This window comes from Rhinopithecus bieti, unplaced genomic scaffold, assembly GCF_001698545.2.
Source record: "Rhinopithecus bieti isolate Rb0 unplaced genomic scaffold, ASM169854v2 scaffold_24392, whole genome shotgun sequence".
In the NCBI taxonomy this organism is placed as follows: domain Eukaryota; kingdom Metazoa; phylum Chordata; class Mammalia; order Primates; family Cercopithecidae; genus Rhinopithecus; species Rhinopithecus bieti.
Genome location: NW_016812542.1, coordinates 2,460,517 through 2,488,438, shown reverse-complemented (window position 1 = coordinate 2,488,438; position 27,922 = coordinate 2,460,517). Strand labels below are relative to the sequence as shown.

The following is a 27,922-nucleotide window of genomic DNA, read 5'->3' as shown; positions in this document are numbered from 1 at the left end:
CCTCGCCCGGCTAGTTTTTTTTGTACTTTTAGTAGAGACGGGGTTTCACCGTGTTAGCCAGGATGGTCTCGATCTCCTGACCTTGTGATCCGCCCGCCTCGGCCTCCCAAAGTGCTGGGACTACAGGCTTGAGCCACCGCGCCCGGCCCGGAAACATTTTTTATTTTCCTTCCCAGTCCTTATTTATTTTGGGCAACTTATCTTTTCTTTTGGTGCCCTTTGCTGCCACCCAGTTAATTCCTTGTTGTTCCAAGTTTTGTTGTGTTCAACTCTTTGTTTTTATTCACTGAAACCAATAAAAGTGGAACCAGAAAAAAAAAGGATACAAGGATAAGGATACAAACGTAAGGATACATTTTCCCTTCTGTATCCTTATGTGTCCTTACAAGGGAATATAAGTCATATTATGTAATTTTTTGATAAGTAAATTGTTATGTAAATTTTGATAAGTAAAACTTATTTAGCCTTTGAAACTTTATTGCAGACAAATGTGTAATTTCCAAATAAATTTTGAAAGTACTAAAATATTTGGGGTAATTTGTTTATTAATTTTGACTTCCAGTCCCAGTTTGAGAACCATAGGTCTGGAAACCATGATTCCCAGAGAGCTAGAGAAAGGGCCTAATCTAGTAATTTGCTATTTAATAATTATTAATTAATAAATAAATAATTTTATTTAACGTTTAAAATGCACAAAGACCCTTTTTATCACTTGAAAAGATTTTAAATATGTCTTAAGTTGCTGTACAAAAGCTCCAGTACTTTCTAGGGCAGAGATAAAGAATTCCAGGTAGTTTCCATGGTACCTACTGATGGCTATTTATCCAGCCTGTTAAAATCACAGCTGTATCACCTTAAAAAAACCAACCATCCTGTGTTGGCCTCCACAGAAAATTTCTGACAGTGGTCACAGCTAAATAAGTAGAGCAACAGAATCCACTGAGTAGGGATATAGGAAGTGAAACTTCAACCATTGGCTTTGATTGACTGTGTATCGTCAGCACTGGCTACAGTATAGTTATGCCTTGCACTTCCCAGGTCCTGGGATTACTTGACTGCTGTCAAGGCTAACAGCCTCTTTTTCATTCTGATTGTGACCCATTACATTAGTCTGTTGGCCACTGACTCACTAGTACTTGGAAGCAACCCACAGCTATGTTGTCACATCCATGTGTTCCCCTCAACACACAGCAAACTGGGGTAAGATCAAGGAAAGGCCCATTATTTCTTCTTTATATTTGGAGTGCTGTAGACAGATCAGATTCACCTAGAATCTGAGGCCAATTGTAGCAGGTAGATGAATTTCTTTATCTACCAATGCAAAACTCACAGGTGAATTTCTGCAAGTGAATGGCAAATTAGGAACTCAAGAATCTCATGGTTGATATTTAGTAACCTTGTTAATACTTACTAATCTTGTATCTTGTACTTAGTAGTCTTTAATATTTAGGAATCCTATAATTTTATTTCATTCATATTTTATTTTATGCTTTATTAAAGGGAAGAGATTATATATGAGGTATCTTCAATACATTTTGATAAGTAAAATTTTGAAGAGTAAAATTATATTTGGTAATGAATCTTTAGTAAAGCTTATATCCATTTGTCTGGTACCCTTATCTCCTAACTGTGTACAGCATTCTTCTAATATATGAATTTTTCCTTATGTTCAGGCATAAACTGACTGCCCTTCTTGCAGTTACTTTCATTATTAGGGACATAAAAGTATCAAGGCACCTAGAAACCTGCAACATGATAGCCTACAGGTGTGGTGGCATGCACCTGTAGTCCCAGCTACTCAGGAGGCTGAGGCTGATTGCTTGAGCTCAGGGGTTCAGAGCTGCAGTGAGCTATGGCCATTGCCACTGTACTCCAGCCTGGACAACAGAGCAAGACCCTGCCTTTAAAAAATAATCAAACAAACCTGCAACATAAGAACCTAGTGTAACCAGACCTTCTAATTTTTCAGAAAGAACCTAGAATTCATATGTTATGTGGATTCTCTTGATTTTAAATGTTGGGTCACCTTTAAAACACACACACACACACAAATTTTATCAACGGACTACCAATTTATGACATTTACCTAGGTATTTTTCACACAGGAATTGGTGAACCACCTGCTTCATACTCATCTGAGAAACTGTTAAAAAAAAGATTGCCATTACTCTGGAAATCCCAGTTTGGTAGTTCTAAATTTTTTTTTTTTTTTTTTTTGAGACAAATTCTTGCTCCGTCACCTAGGCTGGAGTGCAGTGGGTCGATCTCAGCTCACTGCAACCTCTGCCTCCCGGGTTCAGGCGATTCTCCTGCCTCAGCCTCCCAAATGGCTGGGACTACAGACACGCGCCACCATGCCTGGCTAATTTTTGTGTTTTTAGCAGAGACCAGGTTTCACCATGTTGATCAGGTTGGTCTTGAACTCCTGACCTTGTGATCCGCCTGCCTCAGCCTCCCAAAGTGCTGGGATTACAGGTGTCAGCCACCACACCCGGCCAGTTCTGAATGTTTTTAAGCCACTTCCTTCCACCCCTAGGTGATTCTGATGAGCAAAGAGGTTTAAAGACTAGGAGTGCTAAAGAATCATATAAAGAGGTGGTTAAAATGCAGATTGCTGGGCCCTGTCTTTAGCAATTCCTATTTAGTAGGTCTCAGAGAGGTCTTAGGAATCTGCTAGTTTCATAAGGACCTGGGTAAGACTCACTCACTCATGCTCAATTTCCTCATCTGTTAAAACAAGCAAATTTCACCTCATATCATAATTGGTGAAGGAATTAAATGAGATAACAATGTATCTAAAAAGGCCTTGGACAGCATCTAGTACATAAGAGTTTCTTAATAAACAGTATCTTCAATATAAGACTATGTTTAGTGTTTGAGACTGGGTAAGATGTTTTAAAATGGTATTTTAATCATGGCAAATGTAATAAAAATCGGAAGCAATGTCATGGGTTAATAGTAGAGGGAAATTCTTTCCCAAATGGCAGATTTGGTAGGGTCTTTCCATGGAGGAAGAGTTAGTCTGAGCTTGAAAGACTGGGGGTTGTTTCAAATGGTATTTCAAGAAGACAGACAGAACACGAAGTAGCCCCAAGGTAGTAAGACATAGCATAGGCTCCAGGAAGATAAAATTGTTCAGTTTCCTGGGCAACAGTGTGCTGACATGGGCAAGGAGAACAGTGAGACATAAACTTGGAAAGTCAGACTGGAGACCCACGGCACAGGGCTTTAGGAAATCCTGGCCTTGAGTGTTGTTCTGTATACATGTGTGAGTGTGTGTGTGTGTGTGTGTGTGTGTGTGAGAGAGAGAGAGAGAGAGAGAGAGAGAACAGTGGTGGGATGGTGATGGCGGTGGTGGTTGTTGGTGGTGGGAGGATTGAAACATTTCAGGCTCTTTGGAAACAGAAGAGTTTTGCTGTGCTTCTAGTCAAAATATTGCAGTGAATTCTCATTTTGGTGCACCTTTTCTGTTACAAACATATCGATCATAGAAAAATACAAAGGGAGAGAAAATGACATAGCTAGGCTCAAACAATGTCAATATCTCTGTCAGAAACACAGCAGAAATACAGAGCAGTGGCCAGGACTTACATGGTGAACAGTAGCCGGGCCCGCACCTGTAATCCCACCTTGGGAGGCCGAGGTGGGTGGATCATGAGGTCAAGAGTTCAAGACTAGCCTGACCAACATGGTGAAACCCCGTCTCTACTAAAAATACAAAAATTAGCCAGGCCTCATGGTGTGCGCCTGTAATCCCAGCTACTCGGGAGGCTAAGACAGGAGAATTGCTTGAACCCAGGAGGTGCAGGTCGCAGGAGCCGAGATCACGCCATTGCACTCCAGCCTGGGCAACAGAGTGAGACTCCGTCTCAAAAACAAACAAACAAAATGGTGAACAACAGCTGGAGTCCAGTTAATAGTAGCTGCAGTCCAGATTCTGAAGGGTGTTGGGGCTTAAAGTGTGGCAACCATGCATGTGGCAACCAGAGCTGGGTCTTGCTTAAAGAAAAGCATGGCACAGGACTGGGTCAGGAGTTCCACACTTCCACTGCTTTTGTAAAAGGAGGCTAATAGGAGGAAAAAAAGAAGGAAAAAAAAAATAGTACTCCTAATTTACTGCCCAAGCTATAGATTTGGTAAGCTGTGGAACTAGGCAAGGTAGCAGGGCAAAAATATATCCCTAGACTGGGAGCTAAAGCAGGGTCCCTACTGCCTCTGTGACTGGATCTAAAGTATCTTCAATATGACCACAGTGCAGAAGCCTAAATATCGTATAGGACCTGCCTCTGGACTCAGGATCTCATAGAGTCAGACAGAAGCTAAGACAGAAATGCTAAATACGGAGGAGTGAGCACAATGTGGGTAGCACAGCAAACATAAGACAAGAGAAAGAGACAGAAACAAGAGCAGCCACCAAAAGTCTTACTCAAAGTGAGTCTGCAACTAATAATGTGAAAAACCACACACGCACACACATACTTTTTACATATAGCATATACAGCAAGATATATATTGCTAAGGAAAAGTCATCAAAATAAAACATCAACTCATTCCAGAAGAAATTATTTCTATGGAAGAATCTGACAAAAACCTCAAAATCAGTTTGCTTGAGGTGTTTAAGAGAGAATAGAGGTATTATTCATTAAAAAGAAAGATATCAGCACCATAAGACAAGGCAAGAAGAAAAAAATTTTAATAAACAAGTAAATTAATTAAAAAGGAAAAAAATGAAGAAAAATTTTAAAACATACGTAATGAAACAACAGAGACCAAATTTAAACATTAATGGGAAAATGGGTCTATTAGAAATCTTTAAAGCAAGCCAGACATGGTGGTAGGCACTTGCAGTCCCAGCTATGTGGGAGGCTGAGGTGGGAGGATTGCTTGAGCCCAGAAGTTTGAGGCTGTAGTGAGCCATGATCGTGCCATAGCATTCTAGGCTGGGTGACAGAGTGAGACGCTGTCTCTAAAAATAATAATGATAATAATAATTATTTTTAAAAAAAGAAGTCTTTGGGCTGGGCGCGGTGGCTCACACCTATAATCCCAGCACTTTGGGAGGCCGAGGTGGGTGGATCATGATGTCAGGGGTTCGAGACCAACCTGGTCAAGATGGTGAAACCCCATCTCTATAAAAATACAAAAATTAGCTGGGTGTGGTGGCAGGCACCTGTAATATCAGCTACTCAGGAGGCTGAGGCAGGAGAATCACTTGAACCCGGGAGGCAGAGGTTGCAGTGAGCCGAGATCATGTCACTGCACTCTAGCCTGGGTGACAAAGCAAGGCTCCGACTTAAAAAAAAAAAAAAAAAAAAAAAAAAAAAAAGAAGAGGCCTTTAAAACAAAAAACAAGTATTCAAATACAAACTAAGTTAATGGGATATGCGCTAAACTGGATATAGTTGAAGAGGGAATTATGCAAAACACGGCACAGTGAGATAAAAGGGGGAAAAAGCCTTAAAAACTAGAAGACATAGTAGACCATGAGGCTCCAACATATGCCTGACAGGAGTCAGCAGAGAGATTTGCATAGATGCAACATATGAAAAGAGAATAGCAGAATTCTTCAGTTCCCTCTAATTGGATGTGCACTTCCAGTATACTCAGACCCCTTGGAGTAAAATTATATAAGACATTGGCAATAAAGAAAAACCTTTAAAACTATCAAAAAGAAAAGACAGTAGACTTCCAAAAGACTTCCCAAGTGTTAAGAGAATATATTGTCAATTTCAAGTTTTATATTCACCTAAACTATCATCCAAGAAGTGGCCAAATTTAAAACATTTCATACATACAAAAACTATGATGGCTTATTAGTAAATGGATCAAACTCACCTCTTAAAAAGTAGATTATAGACATATGTTTGCCATATGACCCAACAAATGCATTCTTGGGCATTTATCCAAGAGAAATGAAAACGTATATTTACATAAAAAACCCATACATGATATTCATAGCAGCTTTATTTGTAGTACCCCCAAACTGAATGGACACAACTCAAATGTCTTTCAATAAGTAAAGGGTTAAGCAAACTGTGGCACATCCATACCAAAGAACACTACACAATCATAAAAATGAACAAACTACTGATACACTTATGGATGAATCTTAGGGGAATATTGCTGAGTGAAAGATGCCAATTCCAAAAGGTTACACGCTATATACTTATATAACATTCTTGAAATATCAAAATTACAGAGATGGAGAAGAGATTAGTGATTGTCAGGTGTTAAGAATGGAGGGAGGGGTGGGTGCTATAAAAGGGCCAGCATGAAGGAACCTTGTGGTGATGAAAAATTCTGTATCTTGATTATGCTGGTAGTAACACAAACCTACATGTGATAAAACTGCCAGAACCCACCCCCTAACCCACACAAACACACAAATGAGTGCACGTAAAACTGGTGAAATATGCAAACTGAATAACTAGGTAAACTCTACAGACTATACCAATGCCATTTCCTGGTTTTGTTTGTTTGTTTAGAGATGGAGTTATCTCTTGTTGCCCAGGCTGGAGTGCAATGGCACCATCTCAGCTCACTGCAACCTCCGCCTCCCCAGTTCAAGCAATTCTCCTGCCTCAGCCAAGTAGCTGGGATTACAAGCATGTGCCACCATGCCCAGCTAATTTTTGTATTTTTAGTAAAGACAGGGTGTCTCCATGTTGGTCAGGCTGGTCTCGAACTCCTGACCTCAGGTGATCCACGCACCTCGGCCTCCCAAAGGGCTGGGATTATAGGTGTGAGCCACTGTGCCCCGCCTTTCCTGGTTTTTATATTGAGGATAGTTATATGAGATGTTGCCACTGGAGAAATTGGATGAAGGGTACTTGGGACTCCCCTATATGTATTTTAACATCCAACTTCCTGTAGATCTAAAATGATCTCAAATTTAGAAGTTAAAAGGGATTGTAGGCTAGATTAAAGAAAAGCAAAATAAAATATAGTCATCTGCTGCTTACAGGAAAACCACCTGAAACACAAGAAACACAAGAAACCCCACTAAATCAACTGAACAGGAGAAAACAAGGAGAATGGGGAAAAAGATGTCAATCTTAATTTTAAAAAGCTGAGAAAACATTCTTAATATCAGACAAAGCAGATTTAAAAGATCAAACCATTAAAGAAAAATAAGTGGCGAGGTGTGGTGGTGCTCGCCTGTGATCCCAGCACTTTGGGAGGCCGAGGTGGGAGGATCACTTGAGCTCAGGAGTTCGAGACCAGCCTGGGCAACAGAGTGAGACCTTGTCTCTATAAAAAGAGAAGAAAGAAAGAAAATAAGCACACGATAATAATAAAAGAAATAATCTACATAGACGATATAACAAATTTATCAATAATGATGTAAAGAAATAAATATTGATACCTAAAATAGAGACTGTGTCATATATGCCATATTTATAAAAATTAACTAAATATCACATCAAAAGAAAGTTTCAGTAATATGCATAACCTCATAGTGAAATTATCTTATAATCCAAAAATGAAAAGATAATCAAAACCCCCATTTGTTTGGAAATTTTAAAACCCATTGTGAAATAAATCTCGATTACAATCGAGATCACAAAATATTTAGCACTGGACATAGGGCTACCAGATAGGGCTACTGGTGTTGTGTACCTCACAACTCTTAGGGATGCATTTGTATATACTATAGTGTGAGTGGTGCCCCCTAGAGTTCTGTAGAGTGACTTGCATAACCCCAAAGCAGCTTCGAATGTCAGTCTCCCACATCAAAACTTCCTCAGATACAACTATGGCTGTGCCAAGAGGCAACTTTCTAACACTAAATTCTTTCATCAAACGAGAAACAAAACAAAACAAAAAACGAAAGAACAACGAAAATGTATGACTGAAAATTAGGTGAACAAAATCTTCAACTGAAGAAGCTAGAACCAGAACAATAAAATAACAAAAGATAAAGAGGAGAATTTGTTGAAATAAAAGGCAAAGAAAAAAAAGCTGTTGGATCTCTCTCCAAGACCAGCAGCTTCTTCTCTTTTTCTATAAGAAGGTTACTAAAATAGACAACACTTTTCATATCAAGTCATTAGACTTTAGAATGATTCACGTAAAAGTCTGAAATAAGGCAAGAGTACCTGTTATCACACCTTCAAGTCAATATTGTCTAACCAACAAAATAAGATCAGAAATGGAATCCAGAAAAGCAAAAGATAAATCTGTATTTATTTTCAGACTATGAATGTCTACACAGAAGGTTGAAGATAAACTACAGAAAAGGCATTTCAAATAATAAGGGCATTTAGTAGGTTTGTTAAATAAAATGTGATTTAAAATATCCAGTCACATGGATATTAACTACAGAAAAGGTTTGCATTGTAAAAACCAACTCTATAAAACAGCTAGAATAAATTAGTAACAAATGATGTGCAATACCTCTGTGGAGAAAATTGTATGACTTTATTGAAGGGCATCAGAGTACACCTGACTAAAGGAAAGATAAACTATGTTCATGAATGGGAGAGTCTCAATTCTCCCAAGAAAATTATTTTTCTCCAAATTAACCTCTAAATACAATGCAATTTTACTCAAGACCCCACTGGGTTCTTTGTGGAGCAACAGCAAGCCAAACCTAAAATTCATGCGGAAAAGCAAAAGCCTAAGACTAATTAAGACTATTTCGAAATAAAAAGTGGAGGGACTACTCAAGCAGATATCAAGATTTATTATAAAAACGCTTAAAATACGTGAGGTCAGCACTGAGATAATCAAATAGGCCAAAGGAACAAAGTAGAAAGTCCAGAAAGAGACCCACACATATACAGATCTTGAATACCTAAGAGAGGTGGCATTAAAAACGGTGGGAAAGACAAGCGATTCAATAAGCAGTGTTTGGACAACTGACTACTCTTAAGAAAATAAAATAAAATAAAAACTAGATCTCCCCCTCACACCAGACACAAAATTAAATTCTGGACATTAAAGATTCGTATAAGAAAAGCAATGCTTTAATATACTTGGAAAAAAACTAAAGGAAAATGTACTTTAACACCTCCAAAGTTGGGAAGGATTTCTTAAAAAAATTTAAAAAGCAAAAGTTATATGGAAAAATATTCATAAACAGGTACTTCAAAGAAACAGATAGATGTTCAATATCACTGGTAATTAGAAATACAAATTAAAACAATAATGACAGCAACTGTATTATGGTGCTGGTGATGATACGGAAAAATAGGAGCTCTCATTTACTACGCCTAGAAATGTAATTTGGCACAGTTACTTTGGAGAACACTGACAATTTCTAGAGTTGCAAGTGACTGTCCAACAGTATAGTGATTGTCCAACAATATATTACAGGAAGACATGGAGAAAAATGTTCTTTTAACATTGTTTGTAATAAATATCCACCAATTGGAGAATGAATCAATAAACCATGGGGTACATTATATAATGAAATACTATGGATCAGTGAAAATCAAAATAGAATCTAAAATACATAAGTTGGAGGCAAAATGGCACATTAAGCTGTATTTAAATCCTAAAAACCCTATTCTTTTGTAAGATAAGAATAAGTTTCTTAGCTACCTCTTTGAGAAAGGAATTTCCCTGAAGTTATAATTAGAAATGATACTGTTACAGTATCATGGACCCCAATCCCTTTTGATATGGGCTGTCCTGGACAAATGCCAGCACATGTGGTTATCCAATTTGTCCCATAATTTCTTGTAGCAAGTAACAACAATAACCTTTTAAAAAAAATTTAGAAGAAATTGCTAATTACTAAACTCTATCCTGACTGTATCAGAAACATACTAAGAAATTCACGATGACACTTTTATTCTTAAAATACTTAAAACATACACAAATTGATGTTTTAGTCTTCATTCCTTCTTTTACTCTATTGAGTTTGATGCTGGCAATATTAGGAAAGGGAGAATCTGCTAATAATCTAGGCTAATAATCTGGTAATAATTTTCAATCAATTATCAAATTATGTTCCCAGTAAATATTTGTAAGAAGATAGGAATTAGACAGCAGATGTTTCTTTACATTAAAAATGAAATCTGGGCCACGTGTGGTGGCTCACGCCTGTAATCCCAGCACTTTGGGAGGCCAAGGTGGGCAGATCATTTCAGGTCAGGAGTTCGAGACCAGCTTGGCCAACATGGTGAAACCTCATCTCTATCAAAAACATTTAAAAAAAAATTAGCCAGGTGTGGTGGTGCACATCTGTAATATCAGCTATTTGGGAGGCTGAGGCAGGAGAATTGCCTGAACCTGGGAGACGGAGGTTGCAGTGAGCTGAGATCATGCCACTGTACTCCAGCCTGGGTAACAGAGCAAGACTGTGTCTCAAAAATAAACAAATAAATAAAACTAAAAATAAATAAATAAATAAATAAAATCTGGCCAGGCACAGTGGCTCATGCCTGTAATCCCAGCACTTTGGGTGGCTGAGGCTGGAGGACTGCTTGAGCCAGGGAGGTTGAGACTGCAGTGAGCCATGATCGTGCCACTGCATTCCAGCCTGGGTAACAGAGTGAGGCTCTGTCTCAAAAAAAGAGAAAAGAAAATCTGCTTAGAGTCAGTAGGCCAGCATAAAGGATTAAATACCCTATAATCTCAGCATTGCTTCTGACCGTGGTGATAAAAGCCGTGATAATTCTTGAAACCGATCAATTGAAAGCAGCTCTGACTGAAACCATGGCATGTTGATGAGGGAGGGATTATTAAGCATTTAAGAAGGTAGGATTGTTACTCAGCCCTTGTACTTTCAAGTAAGATTAAGATCTAGAAGAATCAGATTTAGAATGGGTTATCTTCATCATAAATGACAAGCACTTGTATAGTGCCTTCTGGTCTACATAATCAATGAACCAAAAAAGTAGCCGTGAATAGTGGAGAAAACCTAGACTTTGATGTCTGAAGTATGCAAATCTCAGTTCTACTACTTACTATCTGAGTAATTTTGTATAGTTGTTTGACTTCTCTGATCTCAGGGAAAGACAGTAAAACAGGAATGGCAAATGATACTTTCATCAAAGGCTTGCTTATGAAGATTAGAAACAACAGGTATGATGTACTCTGTTCATACAGGACAATAAGATGTAGCTATTATAATTGAACATACTAACTGAGTATTGTTTTTTAATATGAACTGTATTCCAGGCATGATGTGAAGTGAAATCCATATCTGTGCTCTTTGTTATGTGTGTTCAAACTGCCTGAACCCAGGAAGTGGAGGTTGCAGTGAGCAGAGATTGCACCACTGCACTCCAGCCTGGGTGACAGAGTGAGATTCCGTCTCAAAAGAAAAAAAAAAAGTTTGCTAGCATAGGCATTCCCCAGAGGGCAGGTGTGAGCCCAGCCATTCCACTTTGTCATCGTCTAGGGCCTGCACCAACCTAGAAAGAGGACTCATTGTTTATTATTAGACTTTGGCTTGATTTTGGGATTTATGATAGATCAATTAAAGTGAAGTGGCTTGAGTTTTCTAACTCTGACATATTTCAAAACATCAAGAATAATAATGATGCCTTTGGTTAGTGGATCAAAGATTTTAAACTATGGCTTGGTACTGAATTAATGTATCAGTTATTGCTGACATGAGAAAGATCTTTTTCATAGAATCTGTATACCAAAGATTGTATCTGAGAAGAGGCATTTCCCAATAAGCAGCCTTCATGTCTATGACTTTCACAGATGTTTTGAGTAATAATCACTTATTAGCACTATGTGCCAGGCATTATGGTAAGTTCTTCCTAATAATTATTGCATGTAACCGTCACAATGATGCTTCAGGTAGATCATTATTATTTCAAGTTTACAGATGGAAGAAAGTGAGGTGATACACGTTCCTAAGGATAGAATAGAACAAGAATCTGAATTCAAGTTTGCAGTCTTTACCACTAGGCCATATCACCTCAATAGTAAGAAACTTGTCATGAATGCCTCCCTTTTTCCTCATTCATGCATTCTCCTTCTCCTCCTCCTCCTCCTCCTCCTCCTCCTTCTTCCTTTTTTTTTGAGACGAAGTTTTGCTCTGTTGCTCAGGCTGGAGTGCAGGGGTGCAATCTTGGCTCACCACAACCTCCACCTCCCAGGTTCAAGTGATTCTCCTGTCTCAGCCTCCTGAGTAGCTGGGATTACAGGCACACACCACCACACCCAGCTAATTTTTATATTTTTAGTACAGATAGGGTTTCACCACGTTGGCCAGGCTGGTCTCAAACTCCCGACCTCAGGTGATCCACCTGTCTTGGCCTCCCAAAGTGCTGGGATTACGGGCATGAGCCGCTAAGCCTCATGCTTTATTATTTCAGGCCCAAGTCAAAAGACTTCCTTGCCTGTGAGTGACGACAACAGATCTGGAATCAGTGGCCCTGGCTTGGAGCATGTGCTCTCTCAGATGCCTAGCTGAGTGGTCATGAGCACGTTAGCCATGCTCTCTGAGTCCAGTCACATTTTGTATTATAAAATCACTAAACTGGCCGGGCGCAGTGGCTCACGCCTGTAATCCCAGCACTTTGGAAGGCCGAGGTGGGCGGATCACGAGGTCAGGAGATCGAGACCATCCTGGCTAACACGGTGAAACCCCGTCTCTACTAAAAAAAAAAAATCACTAAACTTTCAGTGTTGTGTTATATGTAAAGGATAATGTTATAAAGAGAGGGTACTTTGTAAATAAAATGTTCTCTACAGAAAACAGAATGGCGGCTGCAGAGGCTGAGCAGTGGGTGAATTGGGGATTTACTGTTTCATAAGCACAGTTTTAATCTTGGAAGACAGGAAGTTCTAGAGACAAATGGTGGTAACAGTTGCAATGTGTGTGGACTTAATGCCACTAAACTGCATACTTAAAAATTGTTAAAATGGTAAATTTTGTGTTATGTAGATTTTATCACAATTTTAAAATTAAAATTTAAAAAATCTGCACTTAAAAAAATTCCTACATAGATGTTAGTGATATTGATACTACTACAATAATTATTTTCTCTTAGGATAAATAGTACAGAGAAAGGATTATTTCAGGTGTGCTATCAGTTCTTATATATACAGTCATGTGTTGCTTAATAACAAGGACACATTCTGCGAAGTGCACCGATAGGTGATTTCGTTGCACGACCATCATAGAGTGTACTTACACAAATTTACTGTGTACCCAGGATATGTGGTAAAGCCTATTGCTCCCAGGTTACAAACCTATATGGCATGTCACTGTACTGAATATCGAAGGCAGTTGTAACACAGTGAGTATTTGTGCATCTAAACATAGAAAAAAGATACAGTAAAAATACAGTCTACAAGATTAAAAATAGCACACCTGTATGGAACACTTATCATGTGTGGAGCCTGCAGGACTGGAAGTTGGTCTGGGTGAGTCAGTGAGTGAGTGAGTGGTAGGTGAGTGGGAAGGTACAGGACATTCCTGTAGACGACTACAGACTTCATACACAGTGTACACACAGGCTACATTAAATTTCTTTCTTCAGTAATAAATTAACTATAGCTTACCATACCTTTGTTACTTTATAAACTTTTCAATTTCTTTAAGTTTTTTGACTCTTTTGTAATAACACAGCTTAAAACACAAATACCTTGTACAGCTGTACGAAAATTTTCTTTGTGTGCTTATTCAATAAGCTTTTTTCTATTTTTAAGTTTATTTATTTACTTTTTGAACTTTTTTTGTTAAAGATGAAGACACAAACACACACATTAGCCTCTAAGCCTATACAAGGTCAGGATCATCAATATCACTGTCTTCTACCTCCATATCTTGTCCCATTGGAAGGTCTTCAGGGGCAATAACACACATAGAGCTGTCACCTCCTATAACAATGCCTTCTTCTGGATACCTCCAGAGGGACCTGCCTGAGACTACTTTATAGTAAGTTTTCTTTTATATACATAGGTACAAAGAATATGCTCTAAAATAACTTCAAAGTGTATAGTAGAGTAAATACTAGGCAACAGGAATTTTTCACCTCCATTATAGTCTTCTATCATATATATGACCATATATATATATATATATATATATATATACAGTCCATCAGTGACCAAAACATCATTATGTAAAGCATGACTATATAACCAAGATAGGACAAAATGAATATGATCATTCCTGCTGAGGGATAAGGCAGAATTATCCAATTTGAGTGCAGCATAGCCACTCAGGACACACTGACCTTTATGGATGGCACAGAGCCCCATGTACCTAGAGTGAAGTGGAGAGAGCGTGAGTGACTGTAGGAGAGATTTTGCCCTCCAAAGTTCAGGGTAACCAGCATGCAGCATGCACAACTGAGTCCTAAGGTAGCAAAAGACAATGTACATTCCCCACGTTTCTGGGAAATCACTTTTATACTTCACAATGAAAATTTTAGATTTAGTTGAAAAGGATGGCCAAGAAATAGGAAGGTCTAATTTTGAAACAAATGTAAAAGCACTAATTCTGTAATATGGAAATCCATATCTGTGCTCTTTTCCTGTGTGTGGAGTTCAAAAATTTCAGTTGAAATCCTGACTCTACATGACTGTGTACAAGTCACTCAACCTCCATTAGCCTAAATTTTCTTACTCAGAAATAAGACATGTTTGTACTCAGCAACAACATAGGTTCTTTTCCATGTTGATGTTCTGGGACTCAGTTCCTCCAGGGCTGAGGCCACATTGGTGCTGTCCAAAATGTGGGTAACTTGGGATGTGGGTGTTAGGGACAGTGCCCCTTGCTAAGGCTCCTGGAGGTGATCCCACGCAGTTTCCCAACTCCTTTCAGAGGAGTTGAACAGAGTGGTTGACATAGTTAAAGCAGCGAGAAGCATCAACCAAGAGCACATGGCATTCTTACTTGATTTTTCTTGCTGGTTATTTGTAGCTTGCCTGGCCAATATGTCTCTGAAAAATCATCTCCTTTCAGAGGAGTTGGGAAACCGAAGAGGCATGAAGTCTCTGATTGCTGTGAGATTTATGTAACATGAGGGTTGACAAAGGCTTTCTGATTGATAAAATATAATCAAGGAGAATAATGTGTGTGTAACATGTGTTAGTTCAGTGAAAACAAGGAACAGAAAGAAAGACAAGAGATGCATGCAGCATTGCTGACAGCATGGCATGTTTTGGACTCTTTGCTTGGTGTACCACGCCTTATTCAGAACAGTGTCCTGGGGATCCAAAGTGCAGCTCTGTATCATAGGAGTTTCCTTCTCTTTGGAAAGACTATATAGTGCCAGTTTTGGCTGGGCACATTGGCTCACGCCTGTAATTCCAGCACTTTGGGAGGCTGAGGCGGGCAGATCACTTGAGGTCAGGAGTTCAAGACCAGCCTGGCCAACATGGTGAAATCCTGTCTCTACTAAAAATACAAAAATTAGCCAAGGGTGGTGGCGGGCACCTGTAATCCTAGCTACTCAGAAGGCTTAGGCAGGAGAATTGCTCAAATCCGGGAGGTGAAGGTTGCGGTGAGCCAAAATCGCACCACTGTACTCCAGCCTGGGTGACAGAGTGAGACTCCGCCTCAAAAAAAAAAAAAAAAAAAAAAAGGACTCTATGTTGTCATTTCATAGCTTGCCTAGTACAATGGTTCTGCATAGTGGCCACTCAATATAGTTTGTGTGATTTAATGTTTCAATACCGATGAGAGGCCTTTCACTTCTATTTGTTCTTGTCTCCTGGCTTTGGATTGGTCTGTTTGAAATTTAACCTTCTTAACGAAACACGGCCACAACTCGAGATAAGACTCGTCAGATTTTTATCAGTAAACTAGAAAGAAGATCTAATGCAAGACTCAGATGTGAGTCACTGATTTGGTCCACTGTAGAACAGACCTGAGGCCCTGGGGTGTCCAGAGTCCACTAGAGTGCAGGATCTGGGCTGACTACATTAACCAACTACCCTCTTCTGAGCCAGTACTAAGATAGCCACTCTATTCTGAGATTTGAACAGAGTGGTTGACACAGTTAAAGCAGCGAGAAACATCAACCAAGAGCACATGGCATTCTTACTTGATTTTTCTTGCTCTTTATTCCTAGCTTGCCTGGCCAATATGTCTCTGAAAAATCATCTTACTAAATAGCAGTAGTTAGTAAAATGACAATATTAGCATTAACAGCTAAACTATGACAAATATTTTTAGGCATAAGGTATTCAGAAATATGCTTAAGTAAATGCTATTTAGGCAATTATATTCTTGTGCCAGCAAATAACAAATGATAATCACTTCTTCCATGGCTGTAAGTACGTATTGATTAAGCTCAAACTTAGAACTCCAAAATGAATTATATCTGGTCATTGCTAAACTGCTTTGCTCACTGGAAGAAAAAAAAAATCCACAACACCTATTATACTGCATTTAATTAAGACAAGCATCAACTTTATGTGCCATTATTTGCTTCTGCCAAATCTCTATGGTGTAAATATTGAACAGTGGCATCTTTTGAATGCTAATCAATCCTTTCTGAATTTCAAATGATTACATAAATTTTAGGAAATGCTTATTTGCCAGCATTACCCTCAGCTGCATATATATCAGCAAGGCATTAGTATGAAGATATGCACAGTTATTTGACAAGTGTCTAGTGGGTGTTTTTCTAAATTACAATATCACATATGAAAAGGTAAAAACTGAGAGTGAATGCTAATTGTAAAAAGAACCTGGGATATTTCTTTTGCTTATCTGACTTCATAAAGAACAATTTAACCAATGCTCTTGGGTAAAGATGTGAGGTAAATGTTCTGCTTCACCAGGCTTTGCAGTTCAGCCAGTGGCAGTGTGTGTGTGGGTGAGTGTGTAATCATATTTAGAAGAAGCCGGCAATAAAGCAAATATTGTGAGCAGCTTCAGGAAGGAGAATTGCCACATAACAGGAAGATTAGGTTTTGCTATTTCAAAACCAACTTTTATGCAGCTACCAAGTAAAAAGAATTTTACGACATTTAGACTATCATGCTTATTTCAGAATGAATAGGCATAAATTTTGATGCACAATTGGAAACTTTTTACTAGTTTTCCACCCTTCTGAAGCTCTTACGGCACTTCCAGCGATGAGGTAGTCAAATAAGGGATAAGAACAGGCACTCCTATTTCACTTTCTAGAGTAGCTATAGATTTGCCATATAGCAAATGGTACACTTGGTACTGTCACCTTCTGACTTATAGTGAATGAATCGTTCCTCTTGCTTTAGGCGCTGCAAACACAATTTAAATCAGTAATCAAATTTCTCTGTTGGATTTTTTTTCTCCTTCTCCTTTTTCTTCCTAGTTAGTTCCCGCAAGCAGACCTCTGTTGGATTTGTAAGCTTCTTTTATTAACTGGATGTGATGTTGCAAAAAAGCAAAATAGGGATTCATTTTTCCCTTTGTTTCAGTTGCTTTACTTATTAATAGATTTGTGCTCTTTTTTTCATCTCCCACACAATAGGAACACCTAGTTTGGTGACAGAAAAACAACACAACACAACACAAACTCAACAAGTTGCTGTCCATCTTCTAGAGCTAGAAGTGGACAAAAAAGTACTCCCTTTTTGTAAGCCCTTTGAATTCTCTTCTCCAAAACTGTGTCTACAATATTTCCAGGCTTTTCCAGAAGTACTGAGGGAAGCGAGCACTCAAACTCCAATGGTTCCCCCATACACTTCCTTTCTGGGGGGTTCATCGCTTAGGAAAGGCGAAATGCAGGCATCCTGAGCACAGCACAGGTCAGAACAACTTTTCTTTTTCAAAAAGACAACCCCACGATGGCCAATCGTCAGGTGATCCTGCAAAACTGTTTTCTCTCCACAGGAAGTGGCAGAAAAACCCCTTCATGATTTACACCACAATGTCACACTGACATCAGGACTCCGATTAGCTAATGGAACTGCAGTTAAAGCAACCCGTTTACACCCTCCACTGCTCAATTAGAACATCCTTGCCAGGGGTAGCAAACAACTGAGCAGTTAGGGTGAAGAGGCTATGCACGGTGAAGTCTCTTCCTTTTATAGGACAGCACACGCCAACCTTGCTGGTAGATTCACAATAGTACTTCCTATCGAACAAAAAGGAAGGGTCCTCTTTTAAAGAAAAATAGACAAGCAGAAAGAGGTTCTGATTGAAGTGCCATGGTTTTTTGGGCTATGTTAACACAGGAGCCTTTTGTATGCCTCACTTAATGGCTGAATGTTTGCTATTCCTACAAATCTCTGTTGTCTGTTAAGTGAGATGTGAGATCAATAGTTGCTCTGCAATTCTTTGCTTACTTATAAAGCCTTCATTTTCAAATGAAGTGTGTATGTATGTGTGTGTGTGTGTGTGTGTGTATGTATATATACACAGAGAGAGAGAGAGAGTCTCAAAAGTGATGAGACAGAGTTCCTGTATATGATGGCTTGTGCTGGAGTTGTAAGCTCTGTGCAGAGGTCCTGACTGGGCTTGGGGATATGGGGCTAGTCTCCCTATTTGCATTTTGCCTTACCAACCACTCTATGGGGAGCTTTGAAAGCAAACCTCTGCCAGGTTCTGATATTGAGTGCCAGAGGACAAATGGCATACACTTAAGGGAAAAGAAGCATTAGATCTTTCTTTAAATGTCAAAGCAGAAGAAATAACGGACAAAATTCAAATAAGAAAAAAATTCCTATTCCAGAAACTAAAGACAATTGGAAAACTAACCACTGCAAATAAATTTCCCTATCTAAAAAACTTTTACCACATCTTTCAGCTAATAAGCATTTTATTTACTATTAACAATGTCAGTGTCGGCCGGGCGTGGTGGCTCAAGCCTGTAATCCCAGCACTTTGGGAGGCCGAGACGGGCGGATCACGAGGTCAGGAAATCGAGACCATCCTGGCGAACACGGTGAAACCCCGTCTCTACTAAAAAAATACAAAAAACTAGCCGGGCCAGGTGGCGGGCGCCTGTAATCCCAGCTACTCGGGAGGCTGAGGCAGGAGAATGGCTTGAACCCGGGAGGCGGAGCTTGCAGTGAGCTGAGATCCGGCCACTGCACTCCAGCCTGGGCGACAGAGCGAGACTCCGTCTCAAAAAAAAAAAAAACAATGTCAGTGTCATATCGCAAGAGCAGAGTTATGGTTGAACCCTTCAGGAAAGCAGATGGCTGTACTTGAAAACAGAATGTACAAACTTACTACACTCCTCTCTGCCTGCCCACCACCCCCACTCCACCCTGCCCTGCCCCAAGGAGTTTGTCCACCTAAGCCTTAGAGATGCAATTGGCTACTTTAGGATTGTTAATGCCGGTGACTGCCAGAGAGGAAAAGAACGACTATTCGTTTTGTTACTATTTTTCCTTTTACCATCACAAGCAGTTAAAATACATCCTAAAATAGACATATATGTAATGAAAGCTATGATCATTTAGCTTTCCTAATGTCTAGTGAATGGTCCAAAGAAAATGTCACACCTAAGAGGTGATAATCAGCTACAAGGAGGAAGTCTTTAAGAAAGAGGTAACGAAGCTGTGAGGCCAATGTGTTCTGGGAGTTCGCTGGAACTCTGAAACCCAGAGTTCACGTAGCGAAAAACAAAACTTATACAATATCCAGCTGATCCTTGCACAACACAGGTTTGAACCGTGTGGGTCCACATCGCATGCAGACTTTTTTCAGCCAAATACAGATGAGAACACAGTATTCACAGATACGAAACCTGCCTATACGGAGGACCAATGTTTTGTAAGCTTGGGTTCTGCAGGGCCCATTGCGGGACTTGAGTGTGTGCAGATTTTAGTATACACAGGGGTCCTGGAACTGATTCCCTGAGTATACTGAGGGATGATGGTATTTAGAAACTGAGTGAGTTAAGAGCTACATAATTACTTAGCATATTCAATAAAAACTGGAAATTCAGGTAAAGTATTTCCCTGCTTTTATCAATAGACATTGCTTTTCTTTTTGTCCACATTCTTCAGATGACTGTCTCAATTTCTTCTATCATTTTGCCTTAATAAATAAATAAATAGTGTCTTAGTAAGTACAGTCCTCCCTTGGTATACAAGAGGGATCAGTTCCAGGGCACCTGCCTATACTTAAATCTGCAAATACTCAAGTCCTGCCATCTACCCCGTGAAACCTTCAGATCTGAAAAGTCAGCACTCTGTACATGTGGATTTTGCATCCCATGGATACTGTACTTTGTTTTTTTTTTGTCTTGTTTTTTTGAGACAGAGTCTGTCTCTGAAGCCCAGGCTGGAGTGCAATGGCACAATCTCGGCTCACTGCAAACTCCGCCTCCTGGGTTCAAACGATTCTCCTGCCTCAGCCTCCAAAATAGCTGGGATTACAGGCACCCGCCACCATGCCTGGCTAATTTTTGTATTTTTAGTAGAGACGAGGTTCCACCATGTTGGCCAGGCTGGTTTCAAACTCTTGACCTCGGGTGATCCACTTGCCTTGGCCTCTCAAAGTGTTAGGATTACAGGTGTGAGCCACTGCACCCAGCCTTTTGGATATTGTATTTTGGACTTGTATTTGTACACAGAACCTGCAGATACAGAGGGCTGACTGTATTTATTGAAAAAAAAAAAAAAATTCGAGCAGAAGTGGATCCACACAGTTCAAACCTGTGTCTTCAAAGGTCTTTTTTACATAGTATTTTTAATATGCTGATTGATGAGATCAAATGTCTCAAAAGAGGAAAGCAGGCTGAATCAGAGAAAGTACTGATTGGCATTTGGTGTTATTAGTTCTAGACCTGGATCTGAGCCTAAAATGTTGGATAAATCATCTAGTTTTGTTTTTTTAATGACAAAACTGGAGGGCAATGCTCTCTTAGGTCTCTTCATTCTGTAAGAGAGAAGCTAAGTGATTTATTCACCTGAGAACATTTTATTATTAACATTGCCAAAGAAAAGCATTACCACCACTTCCTTCTATGGCTCATTTTGGTGTTTGACACTCTTAGTGTTACAACTTCAAATAGAACCTAAATGCTGATCATCAGTAATTAATTTCATTTATTATTTTATTTGCAAAGAAGAGGGACTCGGTTTAGTCTCTATATTACTTATACTAATCCCCTTCATAGGCTGGGCACAGTGGCTCATGTATGTAATCCCAGCACTCTGGGAGGCTTAGGCAGGCAGGTCACTTGAGGTCAGGAGTTCGAGACCAGCCTAGACAACATAGCGAGATTCCGTCTGTACTAAAATTTTAAAAAAAAACAAAAAACAAAATCCCCTTCATAATGTGAAGACTTATCTCCCTCCTTTCTAAAGGGGAAAAGAAGGTGACAAATCCTCTAATAGCTATCCATAGAATCTATGTTCTAGCCTCTCTTTCTTCAAATTTTGTGCTTGCATTTTTTTAACTAATTCTTTTCAATTCCCATTTTTTTTTCTTTTTAATCTAGAAGTTGGGAGGAAAGGCATTCTTTCATTCATGAATGTAATAAATATTTATTAAATGCCTATATGCCAGGGAATACATGAGGAGTAAAACATACACTGTGTTCATGGACCTTACAGTTTATTAAGTTGACAGATAAAAGACCTTTGCTTCACTAAGAAAACAAGAACATTTCACTTAGCTCATACAAAATAAAAGAATAAAAAAAGAAAAGAAAACCAGAACAACCATAGAGCCCTGCCCCCCACTTTGTTTAGGGTCAGACTTGTATAGTTTAAAGGAGCCACAACAAAGAGAAAAGTGTTCTGCTCTGCCTTAGAAATACCGTTTTTTTCCTTCCAAATTATGATTTTAAAGGCTTTTCAAGGGAGGGCCAGATGTTGTGACTCATGGCTGCAATCCCAGCACTTTGAGAGGCCAAGGAGGGAGGATTGCTTGAGGTCAGGAGTTCGAGACCAGCTTGGGCAACATAGTGAGACTCTGTGTCTATAAAAAAATTTAAAAATTAGCCAGGCAATGGGTGTGACCCATAGCCCCAGCTACTCAGGAGGCTGAGGCGAGAGGATCATTTGAGCCTAGGAGTTAGCAGCTGCAGAAAGTTATGATCATGCCACTACACTCCAGCCTGGGCAACAGAGCAGGAACTTGTCTCTAAAATTAAGAAGAATAAATAATAAAATAAAGTTATTTCAAGCCCTGAAGGTCTTACCCATCCATTTTGAAAATCCCTTTCAACTTGTGTTCAAGTCACATTGTTTATTAATAAACAATACTGTTTATTCTGAGACATTATAATAATTGCTTAGATGACCTTTTATATTTAAGATAATGTTCTTAATTTTTTTAAGATATAGAAATCATGATTAGACACTACAGAATGCCTGAACTGAACCTGTGGGTGAAACAAGCAACTCTTCAATGAGTTTTGTTCTTGAATTATGCCGGTTGCTTCTCTGCAGATGAGGATCAGGTGACAGGTTGGTGAGGCCATTCAGCAGGCGGTAGGTTTTTCTGTCTGGGCCAGTTGAGTCATTCCCTGAGGCAACCACAACCCATCTTCCTTGGGGTGTTTCTCTCCATGAGGACAAAACTTACCTGGGATGTGTTATGGTATAATCAAATGTCACATTCAAAATTTGGAAATTTAGTATGAAGCAAAGAGCTATCATGATGAACAAATACAATATTTTCTCCATTCATTTTGCTGGAAACAGGATTCTATCAATGCCAAGAAAGAATTGTACAATATTGTCTTAACTACTATTACTTAACATGGGCTGAAAGCCTATCATCTTGCATTTGCTTGGAACAGAAATGCATTTGCCACCTGGTTTTAGCCAGTAATATTCTTTCTAATCTTTTTTCACGTTAGCTTTCCCAAAGAGCTTATAGATAAACATCTCCTCTCATAAACTGGGAGAATGCAAACTGGTAACAGAAACAATTTAATTTTGAGGAGATATTTATTAGAGAGTTCTTTGGAAAAACTGGTCTCAGAAAAATAACCCGTATTTGAATATGGCTTTTAGTTAAACTACCTCCTATTACCTATCACGAGTTGCTTTGGTAAAGGCTTTGCTTTAAGTTTCAAACTATTTGTTTATTTTTATTTTTTAATTTTCTAAGACAGGATCTTAATCTGTCACCCAGGCTGGAGTACAGTAGTATGATCTTGGCTCCCTGCAGCCTTGACACCTCCAGGCTCCAGTGATCCTCCCACATCATCCTCCCAAGTGGCTGAAACCACAGGTGTCTGCCACCACACCTGGCTAATTATTTTGTAGAGATGGGGTCTCACTATGTTTCCCAGGCTGGTCTCAAACCCCTGGGGCTCAATCATTTCTCTCACCTTGGCCTCCAAAGTGCTGAGATTACAGGTGTGAGCCACTATACCTGGCCCATTTATTAAACATTTTGTAAGTCCCTACTATGTACCAAGCAATGTGCTAGAAATGTAACGAAAACATTACAACTAACAACAGAGATTGGGCATACAGAATGGGCATACAGAATCTATTATGTTATACACAGAGAAATGTGCTGAGAGGGCATTTTTTACTTACTTCCTTTCCTGACCAATTTACCAACTGATGTGTGCTCATGGATACAATCCGAGGGGGGAAACGTAAGACAGTAAACTAGAAGGACTTGAGTCCACTGTACTTTTCTTTTGAGTCCTGTCACAAGCCTTTTGTATCATCAGTAATAAACTTTAGTGAAGAATGATGACTTTTAGATTAGAAAGTGAATGACTGCTATCGGGACCCGCTTTGAATCAACTGATCAGTTACTGTTCCTGCAGATATTTCTATTCCAGCTAGACATCCAGAAACCCCAAACACACCCTAGACTTTTCCCTCTCAACTCTGCCACATCCTGTGGCTTGAAACCTATAACTGGTTTATATCCATCTCAGTCTAACCACATGGAGTATTAAAACCACCTCTAGGCCAGGCTTGGTGGCTCACGCCTGTAATCCCAGCACTTTGAGAGGCCAAGGCAGGTGAATCACCTGAGGTCAGGAGTTCGAGACCAGCCTGGCCAACATGGAGAAACCCTGTCTCTATTAAAAATACAAAAAAATTAGTTGAGTGTGGTGGCAGGCACCTACAATCCCAGCTAATCAGGAGGCTGAGACAGGAGAATCGCTTGAACCCGGGAGGCGGAGGTTGTGGTGAACTGAGATCACACCATTGCACTCCAGCCTGGGCTCCAAGAGTGAAACTCTGTTTCAAAAAAAGAAAAACAAACAAACAAACAAAAAACACCTCTAAAAATAATAAAATAAAAAAAAATCACAGCATGCCAGGAATAAAAGAAAAAAAATTAAGTAAAATAAAAATAAAACCTCTGAATACAGGATTTCTAGCACTATTCTCGATCCAGTCCACTTTCCATGCTGCTACTAGAAACTTAAGTTACTCACTGCATCCCCGTCCCCTTAAGAACACTGCTATACTTCCTAAATTGTTTAGAGAATGAAAACCATGGCACCTCCTTCTTCTTGCCACTACAGCCCCAGTGCCTACTTCAGTGCCGGACACACAGTAAGCACTCAGTGAGTATGTGTTGAATGCATCTGAGGCTTTCACGTCCATATCCAGGCTCCTGTCTATGTCTCCAGCCACATCTGCTGCTTCCCTCAAACCATATCCATCAACGAACAGTTCAGCAAACTCATTTTGCTCTCTCTTGCCTTTAAGCTTTCACACTGGCCGTGCTTTTAGCTTGGAATGCTGCACCTGCTTGGGACCACACCCCACCTTCTCTCACCAAATCTATCTGGAAAACACTGTTCCATCTCTCACAAGAGAATACTGCTGCAGTCATCTCTCAACACAGCCCCCGGCCTCTGACCAGTCCACAAAATCTTCATTTATCTCCAGGACCAAAGAGTCTCAAGGCTGGGCTGAGATAAAAACAGCAGGCTTCAGACTCAGGGGACTCAAGGCTCAGGAGGAAGGTCTGGGACAGCAGATACCGGCTTAGGACTTGGCCTTAACTTTCAAGAGTGACTCTGGTATGATTTCACCCTTAATCACAGGTAAAACCAGCACTTGGGGCTAGCTGAGGCACCTAAAGTTAATTATCTATACACCTCAATAAAGGTGAAATTTTAAAAATTGATTAGTCACTGTTTCTGTAGAGTAAAAGTTTTCCACTCATAAATGAGAAACTACTTGAATTTTACTGCCGGTTATTTTTCTCCTGCTTCTCTAAAAAAATAGACTCTCGGCCAGAATTCTATTTACCTCTGATCTGAAAGCCATGCTTTCCTTTCTTCCTTAAGCAACAAATAGACATGGATTTAATGGACATTTAGGTCAGCTATCCACTGGTGCACTGGGCTCCTGAAACGATCCAAGTGCTCATTAAACAACAGAGTGTGTGACTAAAGTTCTGGTAAATACATGGCCCAGTTGTTCAGGAAGATATTTTTGAGGTTCAAAGGTTGAAAGCATCTCAGATCTATCCCAACCCCCTACCCACAGTGTTAGCAGAGAATATAATAATTTTGGAAAATGATGAAGGAAAGATAAACGTGCTGAAAACTAAAGATGGCTCATGGTTAACATGTACATCTTCAAATGTAATACATTTCTTCAACTAATTTAAAATACCATTGAATTGAGATGACCCTCTCTAAATATTTTAACACTAAGATGCTATAAGATTTCTTACACACATATTACCACATTTTCCATTTAATTACTGATCAAATGTATTAGTTTAAAAGGCTAAGATCTTACCGTAAACCAGAATAATTTGTGCGATTACAGCAAGCAGGCCTATGCTTGCTATCTTCCTTTTTAACATTCTAAACACTGTTCTTGGGTAAAAGATTCAGACTTAACTTGAACAGAACTTTCCTTTTTATTGTGGTTAATATAGAAACCACACAGGATCTAGTCTTGGCATTGTAAACCTTTGAACATTACATCTATGAAATTCTGTTGTCCATTTAAATTTTCAGTAACATTTCTCTTTGCTGTATTTATCACATTTTCCAAAATATGAAAATGCTCTTTTTATTTTAAATGTTGACTATACATGAAAAATTAACTCTGGTTCTATTACTTCAAACTACCCCTTTATTAGCAACAGTTGTGCAGTCCTGTCAAGAAGAATTTTAAAAAGAAAGTACCAAATTTGGAGAGTAGACACATCTGTTTTACTTTGCAGTTTTTTTATTGTTTTATTCCTTAGAATATGAATTCACAACTATCTTATAACTGAAGACTAAAGAAAAAACATATGTTGGTGAATCTGATTTCTGCATTTTTTTCATTCAAGGGAAGTTGCCTCCCTCAGCTGTCTGCCATAAGTAATAAATGGACTTGGCAACAAAGTTATTTAAGTTGGGCTTTATTAAGCCAACACAATACAGAAATCAAGTAAGGGACGGCAGAAAATCTGTTCCCTTTGACAGTCAATAAAAATCCATCTCCTTAATCCTTTTTTTATTCCAAACAGTGGTGATTTTCTCACTGAACTCACTGAGGAACCTTGATTTAGCTAAATCTGTCTTGCTTAGTTATCTTTCTTTTCCAAAGCTTTCCTAAGAGAAGCATCCTTTCCCCTTGACAACTGTCATCTTTTATACTTGCATAGTGGTGCATCTGGTTATAAACATTCTCCAGTTAATCCCGATAGAGATTTAAATACAGGTTTTTAATTACAATTCATATTTTAGAAGAATAAAAACAGAAGTAAGTAGCAAGTTGAAACAACAGGCACATAGAAATTATCAATGGGAGAAAGATGGCTAAAATTTGATACCATACATCTTTCCTAAGCTGTCCGTTTTAAACCTTTGTCATAGCTTTATTTGGTTATTGCTTCTCTGTACATTATGTAAGAAAAACAGGACTCATTTGAATGAGTCAATTGAATAACTCATTTTTCCATTCCCCAACCTATCCACTGAAGGGCTATGCATCATGCAGAAACATATATGAAAATATATTCATGTTTGAAGATTTCATAATTTGAAAGGAAGGGCATTATATTGATAGAACAAAAACATACATGGACCACAAGATATTTGAACTTCAGCATCATTTAGCAATTGCTGGTTGAGCACAGCATGAGAAAAGGATTTCTTACCTAAACTAAAGAGCACCAAGAATTTCAGACACACAAACTCTCGTTGATCAAACTGGAGAGAACGAAGTTTTGCCACTAGCTCCTGTGCATGACTCATGAGGTTGTTGAGGGTGGCCCCGGCTTGTGATGCTATTATAGAATAGTCCACCTGCAACACAGAATCACAGTTTTAAGGACTATCAGAATCAGCAATACATATTTCACCTGAGATTGTTAAGAACTATGGGTAAAATCAGATTGCAATACAGGTTTTTTTAAATAGAATAGAGATGGGGGGGGGTCTCACTATTTGACCAGACTGGCCTTGAACTCCTGAGTTGAAGTGATCCTCTGGCCTCAGCCTCCCAAAGTGCTGGGATTGCAGGCCTAAGCCACCGCGTGCCTGGCCACAATACAGACTGGTAACAGAAGAGATTTTCCCCATGAAAGTAGTTTGAGACACATTCCATGATTCTAAAATGCATCAGAATTATTATGTCTGATAAATATAATCACTTTTGATAAGCTTTGTAGGAAACAGGTTTTGGCTACCTAAATTTTTCAAGTATATATGCCTTCTTTATATTATAAAATTACATCACCACATAAGATAAAAAAATTTAACTCTCATGAATAAGGTGAAAGAAAAACATACTGTCCATGAAAAGAGAATCCAGACGAGTGTTCTATACAATATTAGCTAGCGCATGAGGAAAATAAAGGCAGATACGTTTTCACTTGTATTATGAGACTACATTTTAAAGTAATCATGGTTCAAGATTGCATGTTTGTGGATGATGAAAGAATCACATTTAAATTATTCTTTATAGAACAGCAGAAGTGTTCATTTAAAAATTTAAAATAAATACAAATAAATTATTCTTTAGTTTTCTGTTTCCTAAAAAGCATGACATAAAACTGCTATTCTCAGATGATTACATTAGATTACATCAGATTAATGTGTTTCTAAACACAGAAATAATTTTATTTAGGAGAATAATTCCGTTGTCTGGAAGCAAAAAAAGAAAA

At 38.9% G+C, this 27,922-nt stretch overlaps 1 protein-coding gene and 1 long non-coding RNA gene across 8 annotated transcripts in view; one reads left to right on the top strand and one right to left on the bottom strand.

Annotated features, from left to right (window-relative positions):
- NR5A2 (nuclear receptor subfamily 5 group A member 2) overlaps positions 1 to 27,922 on the bottom strand; it is a 153,648-nt gene that overhangs the window by 32,408 nt on the left and 93,318 nt on the right. For all 6 annotated transcript variants that reach the window (XM_017896584.1, XM_017896587.1, XM_017896585.1 and 3 more), the window contains one exon: positions 26,915 to 27,062. In XM_017896584.1, coding sequence (XP_017752073.1) covers positions 26,915 to 27,062 — 148 coding nt within the window. The remainder of the gene's footprint in view (positions 1 to 26,914; positions 27,063 to 27,922) is intronic.
- On the top strand, positions 1,143 to 24,844 carry LOC108545102 (uncharacterized). Of its 2 annotated transcripts, none has more exons than XR_001890044.1 (3): positions 1,143 to 1,200; positions 22,156 to 22,284; positions 24,511 to 24,844. It is a non-coding gene; the product is annotated as an uncharacterized LOC108545102 (long non-coding RNA). The 2 variants fall into 2 exon arrangements; XR_001890043.1 differs by having other exon boundaries at positions 22,156 to 22,308.